Raw genomic sequence first — 9,194 nt, forward strand, 5'->3', positions numbered from 1 at the left:
AGATTAGAGTGGGAGACTGGATTCCTGTCACAGGGAAACTCAGATTAGAGTGGGAGACTGGATTCCTGTCACAGTAAAACTCAGATTATATTAGATTAGAGTGGGAGACTGGATTCCTGTCACAGGGAACCTCCGATTATATTAGATTAGAGTGGGAGACTGGATTCCTGTCACAGGGAAACTCCGATTATATTAGATTAGATTAGAGTGGGAGACTGGATTCCTGTCACAGGGAAACTCAGATTAGATCAGATTAGAGTGGGAGACTGGATTCCTGTCACAGTAAAACTCAGATTAGAGTGGGAGACTGGATTCCTGTCACAGTGAAACTCAGATTAGATTAGAGTGGGAGACTGGATTCCTGTCACAGGGAAACTCAGATTAGATTAGAGTGGGAGACTGGATTCCTGTCACAGTGAAACTCAGATTAGATTAGAGTGGGAGACTGGATTCCTGTCACAGGGAAACTCAGATTAGATTAGAGTGGGAGACTGGATTCCTGTCACAGGGAAACTCAGATTAGAGTGGGAGACTGGATTCCTGTCACAGTAAAACTCAGATTAGATTAGAGTGGGAGACTGGATTCCTGTCACAGGGAAACTCAGATTAGATTAGAGTGGGAGACTGGATTCCTGTCACAGTGAAACTCGGATTAGATTAGATTAGAGTGGGAGACTGGATTCCTGTCACAGGGAAACTCAGATTAGATTAGATTAGAGTGGGAGACTGGATTCCTGTCACAGTAAAACTAAAATTATATTAGATTAGAGTGGGAGACTGGATTCCTGTCACAATAAAACTAAAATTATATTAGCAGACTGGATTCCTGTCACAGTAAAACTAAGATTAGATTAGATTAGAGTGGGTGACTGGGTGTCCAAGCAGGGACACTATAGTCTACCACAATAGCCAGTCAGTCCACCACCTTTCCCAGTCATGCACCACACATTTTAGGACTATGGTAGGAACAGGGACTATTAGACGTAGGAACAGAAGAGGAAGATCAGACATAGGAACAGAGGAGGACTATTAGATGTAGGAACAGAGGAGGACTATTAGAAGTAGGAAACAGAGGAGGACTATTAGACGTAGGAACAGAGGAGGACTATTAGATGTAGGAACAGAGGAGGACTATTAGAAGTAGGAAACAGAGGAGGACTATTAGACGTAGGAAACAGAGGAGGACTATTAGACGTAGGATACAGAAGAGGACTATTAGACGTAGGAACAGGGGAGGACTATTAGACGTAGGAACAGAGGAGGACTATTAGACATAGGAACAGAGGAGGACTATTAGACGTAGGAACAGAGGAGGACTATTAGACGTAGAAACAGAGGACTATTAGACGTAGGAACAGAGGAGGACTATTAGACATAGGAACGGAGGAGGACTATTAGATGTAGGAACAGAAGAGGACTATTAGACGTAGGAACAGAGGACTATTAGACGTAGGAACAGAGGAGGACTATTAGACATAGGAACAGAGGAGGACTATTAGATGTAGGAACAGAGGAGGACTATTAGACGTAGGAAACAGAGGAGGACTATTAGACGTAGGAAACAGAGGAGGACTATTAGACGTAGGAACAGAGGAGGACTATTAGATGTAGGAACAGAGGAGGACTGTTAGACATAGAAACAGAGGAGGACTATTAGATGTAGGAACAGAGGAGGACTGTTAGACATAGGAACAGAGGAGGACTATTAGACGTAGAAACAGGGGAGGACTATTAGATGTAGAAACAGAGGAGGACTATTAGACGTAGGAACAGAGGACTATTAGATGTAGGAACAGAGGAGGACTATTAGACGTAGGAACAGAGGAGGACTATTAGACGTAGGAACAGAGGACTATTAGATGTAGGAACAGAGGAGGACTATTAGACATAGGAACAGAGGACTATTAGACGTAGGAACAGAGGAGGACTATTAGACGTAGGAACAGAGGACTATTAGATGTAGGAACAGAGGAGGACTATTAGACGTAGGAACAAAGGAGGACTATTAGACGTAGAAACAGAAGAGGACTATTAGACGTAGGAACAGAGGACTATTAAACAGAGGACTATTAGACATAGGAACAGAGGACTATTAAACAGAGGACTATTAGATGTAGGAACAGAGGAGGACTATTAGATGTAGGAACAGAGGAGGACTATTAGACGTAGGAACAGAGGAGGACTATTAGACGTAGGAAACAAAGGACTATTAGACGTAGAAACAGAAGAGGACTATTAGACGTAGGAACAGAGGACTATTAAACAGAGGACTATTAGACATAGGAACAGAGGAGGACGATTAGACGTAGGAACAGAGGAGGACTATTAGACATAGGAAACAAAGGACTATTAGACGTAGAAACAGAAGAGGACTATTAGACGTAGGAACAGAGGACTATTAAACAGAGGACTATTAGACATAGGAACAGAGGAGGACTATTAGATGTAGTAACAGAGGACTATTAGACATAGGCAGCTGAAGGATGGTTGAAGGATCACTGAAGGATGGTTCTGCCATTCGACCAGTTCAGGACCAAACAACAATTATTTGCAGTAGGCCTATAATCTAATAGACCTAAGACTATGTGATACAGATATTTTGTAGACTATAGCCTAAATGTATATACTAATACATATGCTCTAACTTAACCATGGCCCTGTTTGCGAGGAGAGCTTTATTGTGAGAAGGTATTTCATTGCATTGTATAGTTTACACATAAATACACATGGTTACAATGTTACAGAATAAAACAAAACAGAGGTGAACTATTCATCGAATTCATATCATTTATTTGCATAGATCAAATCACTTGATCAAGTAATGGACATACATTTTATTTAATAAATTTGCAGGTAATTCGTTGTTTTTAAAAAAAACAGCCGTAAAAATCAAGCTTTTGGTGATGTATATTAATGCATGTCAATATTAACTATAACATTATTACCTCCAACTTGGCCCAATTCACATTTCCAATTTCCCACCCTGACATACCGATTTAGAATGGATCCTGCCTCTCAACCAATAGCCAATATTGGCTAAATATCCAGGGCTACAGAAACTTCCAGAGAGCGTCAGGCTCCCTGGGCTTTGTGGTGGCCACTCTGATTTGGGTGTCCTCGGCAAAACTGGCGCCGTACCAAGTGGTCACGTCGTTCTGGGTTCCACTGTGCAAAGAGGGGTGTTATGAACATCAGGGCAGACACAGGGTGAATTTTACTTCATGTAACCATGAAGTTGTTTGTCATTCTGTCCCCCACCAGAGAGAAGACAGGGAAGAAACAACCATTTATTCTCAAATTGAAAAAAGTGAAGGAGCTTCGCTCCTCTGTGCTCCTCTGTGCTCCTCTGTGCTCCTCTGTGCTCCTCTGTGCTCCTCTGTGCCCCTCTGTGCCCCTCTGTGCCCCTCTGTGCTCCTCTGTGCTCCGGCAGAACTACGCCCCTAATTATAGGTGTCGTGTCATTTAGCGAGAAGTAGAAGTGACACTTAAAATGTTGACAGTGGACTGTGTACAAAGCGTTGTTCTGACAATTCCAAACAACTCCCTTTTGGTTACTGTTGTTTAATAAATGTTCCATATTGTCAGAATAGAAAGGGTTCACATAACCACAAGACAACAAATATGATGGGAAGTGGACCATTATTGTAAAAAATACATTATCAATATAAAGTACATATGCAAATATGAAACATACAGTAGCAACACAATATAATAATAATAATACAAAATAATCCGTAGGAAGAAACTATTTTACATTCAGAGACACGTGAAAGAGACCCAGTGATAGTCAGATAGCTGACTGAGAGGAATCTAGGCACAATCATTAACATATTGGACCAACTAGTCAGTCAGGTTTGGTCAGTGATGACACCAGAAACTTACACTGAGCCACTGAGGTGGCTAAGGGGTAGGTTGTTGTGTAGTGGTGCTTGTAATATACAGAGCATTCAGAAAGTATTCAGACCCCTTGACATTTTCTACATTTTGTTACGTTACAGCCTTATTCTAAAATGTATTACATCGTTTTTCCCCTCATCAATCTACACACAATACCCTATAATGACATCACAATACCCCTTAATGACATCACAATACCCCTTAATGACATCACAATACCCCTTAATGACATCACAATACCCCATAATGACAGGATGTTAGACATTTTTGCAAACTTCAATATCACAATTACATAAGTATTCAGACCCTTTACTCAGTACTTTGTTGAAGCACCTTTGGCAGCGATTACAGCCTCCAGTCTTCTTGGGTATGAAGCTACAAGCTTGGCACACCTGTATTTGGGGAGTTCTCTCTGTACTTCGCTCTAAACATCTTTCCCTCGATCCTGACTAGTCTCCCAGTCCCTGCCGCTGAAAAACATACCAACAGCATGATGATGCCACCACCATGCTTCACCGTAGGGATGGTGCCCGGTTTCCTCCAGATGAGTTTCATCTCGGTTTCATCAGATCAGAGAATCTTGTTTCTCATGGTCTGAGTCCTTTAGGTGCCTTTTGGTAAACTCCAAGCGGGCTGTCATGTGCTTTTTACTGAGGAGTGGCTTCCGTCTGGCCACTCTACCATAAAGGCCTGATTGGTGGAGTGCTGCAGAGATGGTTGTCCTTCTGAAAAGTTCCCCCTTCTCCACAGAGGAACTCTGGAGCTCTGTCACCTCTGTCCTGGTCACCTCCCTGACCAAGGCCCTTATTTCCCCCGATTGTTCAGTTTGTCCGGACGTCCAGCTCTAGGAAGAGTCTTGGTGGTTCCAAACTTCTTCCATTTAAGAATAATGGAGGCCAGTTCTCCCAGGTGGCTCAGTGTTCTAAGGCCAGCTGTGCCACCAGAGATTCTGGGTTCGAGTCCAGGCTCTGTCGCAGCCGGATGCGACCGGGAGGTCCATGGGGCGACGCACAATTGGCCTAGCGTCGTCCGGGTTAGGGAGGGTTTGGCCGGCAGGGATGTCCTTGTCTCATCGCGCACTAGCGACTCCTGTGTCGGGCGGGGCGCAGTGCACGATGACCAGGTCGCAAGGTGTATGGTGTTTCCTCCGACACATTGGTGCAGTTGGCTTCCGGGTTGGATGGGCATTGTGTCAAGAAGCAGTGCGGCTTGGTTGGGTTGTGTTTCGGAAGACGCACGGCTCTCAACCTTCGCTTCTCCCGAGTCCGTACGGAAGTTGTAGCGATGAGACAAGACTGTAACTACCAATTGGAAACCAGGAAATTGGGGAGAAAAGGGGGTAAAAAAAGAAAAAAGAATGATGGTGATTTTGGGGACCTTCAATGCTGCAGAAATGTTGTGGTACCCTTCCCCAGATCTGTGCCTCGACACAGTCCTGTCTCGGAGCTCTACGGACAATTTCTTTGATCTCATGGCTTGGTTTTTGCTCTGACACCCACTGTCAACAGTGGGACCTTATATAGACAGACAGGTGTGTGCCTTTCCAAATCTTGTCCAAATCAATTGCATTTACCACCAGGTGGACTCCAATCAAGTTGTAGAAACATTTCAAGGATGATCAATGGAAACAGGATGCACCTGAACTCAATTTTAAGTCTCACAGTAAAGGGTCTGAATACTTATGTAAATTAGGTATTTCTGTTTTTTTTAATTTGTCACATATTTTATGTTTTTGCAAAAATGTATAGAAACCTGTTTTCGCTTTGTTATTATGGGGTATTGTGATGTCATTATGGGGTATTGTGATGTCATTATGGGGTATTGTGATGGCATTATGGGGTATTGTAATGTCATTATGGGGTATTGTGATGTCATTATGGGGTATTGTGATGGCATTATGGGGTATTGTAATGTCATTATGGGGTATTGTAATGTCATTATGGGGTATTGTGATGGCATTATGGGGTATTGTGATGGCATTATGGGGTATTGTAATGTCATTATGGGGTATTGTGATGTCATTATGGGGTATTGTGATGTCATTATGGGGTATTGTAATGTCATTATGGGGTATTGTAATGTCATTATGGGGTATTGTGATGTCATTATGGGGTATTGTGATGTCATTATGGGGTATTGTGATGTCATTATGGGGTATTGTGATGTCATTATGGGGTATTGTAATGTCATTATGGGGTATTGTGATGTCATTATGGGGTATTGTGATGTCATTATGGGTATTGTAATGTCATTATGGGGTATTGTGATGTCATTATGGGGTATTGTGATGTCATTATGGGGTATTGTGATGTCATTATGGGGTATTGTAATGTCATTATGGGGTATTGTGATGTCATTATGGGGTATTGTGATGTCATTTATGGGGTATTGTGATGTCATTATGGGGTATTGTAATGTCATTATGGGGTATTGTGATGTCATTATGGGGTATTGTGATGTCATTATGGGGGTATTGTAATGTCATTATGGGGTATTGTAATGTCATTATGGGGTATTGTGATGTCATTATGGGGTATTGTGATGGCATTATGGGGGTATTGTAATGTCATTATGGGGTATTGTGATGTCATTATGGGGTATTGTGATGTCATTATGGGGTATTGTAATGTCATTATGGGGTATTGTGATGGCATTATGGGGTATTGTAATGTCATTATGGGGTATTGTAATGTCATTATGGGGTATTGTGATGTCATTATGGGGTATTGTGATGTCATTATGGGGTATTGTAATGTCATTATGGGGTATTGTGATGTCATTATGGGGTATTGTGATGTCATTATGGGGTATTGTGATGTCATTATGGGGTATTGTAATGTCATTATGGGGTATTGTGATGTCATTATGGGGTATTGTGATGTCATTATGGGGTATTGTGATGTCATTATGGGGTATTGTAATGTCATTATGGGGTATTGTGATGTCATTATGGGGTATTGTGATGTCATTATGGGGTATTGTAATGTCATTATGGGGTATTGTAATGTCATTATGGGGTATTGTGATGTCATTATGGGGTATTGTGATGTCATTATGGGGTATTGTAATGTCATTATGGGGTATTGTGATGTCATTATGGGGTATTGTGATGTCATTATGGGGTATTGTGATGTCATTATGGGGTATTGTAATGTCATTATGGGGTATTGTGATGTCATTATGGGGTATTGTGATGTCATTATGGGGTATTGTGATGTCATTATGGGGTATTGTAATGTCATTATGGGGTATTGTGATGTCATTATGGGGTATTGTGATGTCATTATGGGGTATTGTAATGTCATTATGGGGTATTGTAATGTCATTATGGGGTATTGTGATGTCATTATGGGGTATTGTGATGGCATTATGGGGTATTGTAATGTCATTATGGGGTATTGTGATGTCATTATGGGGTATTGTGATGTCATTATGGGGTATTGTAATGTCATTATGGGGTATTGTGATGGCATTATGGGGTATTGTAATGTCATTATGGGGTATTGTATGTAGATTGATGTGGGGGAAAAAGGATTTAATCCATTTTAGAATAAGGCTGTAACGTAACAAAATGTGGAAAAAGTCCAGGGGTCTGAATACTTTCCGAAGGCACCGTATGGTGTAAATGCATTCATATATTAATAAAATAATTTTTTTGGGGGGGGGGTTCCTAATGGGGTGTTGAGGAGGCTTCCACATCGTCTAGCCCCTCCCTCGAGCCGCCCATGGGTTTGGTCCATATATATGGTGTCATAGATTAGACAGTTCATAGATCCATCCACCGCCAGTCTTCAGAACAGACAGTTCATGCACTTCACAGCCTTGCTACCGTAGTCCAGACACTCCGGGCCGATGCACTGACAGCAGGCGTTGTGAAACCAGCGGTACTTTGACCCTCCCATCGACTCACAGTATAGTTTACACTGGCGGATGGATACGCAGTCGTCAAAGTAGACCACCGTACACATGTTATCTGGGGGACAAGGGAGGAGGGATACAGAGAGAAAATAGGGCACAGGTCAGTTATCTTAGTAACAGCATGTTTAACACAGAACTAGTATTCCAGTAATCCCATATAGACATATTTAAAGCCGTTCCAGTAATCCCATATAGACATATTTAAAGCCGTTCCAGTAATCCCATGTAGACATATTTAAAGCCGTTCCAGTAATCCCATATAGACATATTTAAAGCCGTTCCAGTAATCCCATATAGACATATTTAAAGCCATTCCAGTAATGCCATGTAGACATATTTAACCCTCAATGTTTTCATTACTGAGGACAATGCCACCCACTCTGGTGTGTGTGTGTGTGTGTGTTATATATCTCAGTTGAAAGAGAGAAAATATACACTTTCAATTAACCCACGGCAGTCAGAAAAGGAGGAGAGAGAGGGTTACCACCATCACCACAGACTGAACACACCATCCTCTCAGCTGTATCAGACATGGTGTTGGTTCTATAGTCTAGAAAAAGCAGTTCTATAGTATAGAATCAACAGCTCTTCTATCTGTGTTTTACTAGCACAGGTACAACTGAGTCTAAACAGATAGTTGAATCTCCCACTGAAAGGAATACCAGCTGCCTCTGTTATGTCGTACTATTCTAGTCATGTGGTTCTACAGTCTAATCAATCTGTTTCTACGGTTCCACAGTCTAATCTTTCTATTTCTACGGTTCCACAGTCTAATCTTTCTATTTCTACAGTTCCACCACAGTCTAATCTTTCTATTTCTACGGTTCCACAGTCTAATCAATCTATTTCTTCGGTTCCATAGTCTAATCAATCTATTTCTACGGTTCCACAGTCTAATCTTTCTATTTCTACAGTTCCACAGTCTAATCAATCTATTTCTTCGGTTCCACAGTCTAATCAATCTATTTATATGGTTTCACAGTCTAATCAATCTATTTCTATGGTTCCACAGTCTAATCAATCTATTTCTACGGATCCTCTACCTTGAGTGTCGTATCTTGCGTGAATGCTGTTGCCGGGGATTGACATGTTCTGATGCTGGTCGTCAAGCGTCTCCAAGAAGGAGACCAGGTTCTCGTGGTGAGATAGTTCCTCGGCAACGGGGAAGGACACCACCATCATGTTGATAGGGGCGTCGCCCTCCGTGAGGGCTCGGAACAACGAGGGGATTGGTCGATGGAGTTCCTCCACTGTGCTCTTAGAGGTGGCTGGAGTATCGCTGTAGTTCTTAGGGTTACACATCCCTGAGAGAGAGACAGAGAGAGAGAGAGAGAGACAGAGAAAGGGGGGGGGAGGGGGAGAGAGACCGAGAGAGAGAG

At 42.1% G+C, this 9,194-nt stretch overlaps 1 protein-coding gene across 1 annotated transcript in view; it reads right to left on the reverse strand.

Moving 5' to 3' along the window:
• Positions 1–7,416: 7,416 nt before the first annotated feature.
• LOC109881556 (twisted gastrulation protein homolog 1-A) overlaps positions 7,417–9,194 on the reverse strand; it is a 39,067-nt gene continuing 37,289 nt past the window's right edge. Inside the window, exons 4-5 of the mRNA XM_031810175.1 lie at positions 8,859–9,119; positions 7,417–7,870 (exon numbers count right to left, since the gene is read on the reverse strand). Coding sequence (XP_031666035.1) covers positions 7,689–7,870; positions 8,859–9,119 — 443 coding nt within the window. The 3' untranslated portion in view covers positions 7,417–7,688. The remainder of the gene's footprint in view (positions 7,871–8,858; positions 9,120–9,194) is intronic.

This window comes from Oncorhynchus kisutch, linkage group LG30 (assembly GCF_002021735.2).
Source record: "Oncorhynchus kisutch isolate 150728-3 linkage group LG30, Okis_V2, whole genome shotgun sequence".
NCBI lineage: Eukaryota > Metazoa > Chordata > Actinopteri > Salmoniformes > Salmonidae > Oncorhynchus > Oncorhynchus kisutch.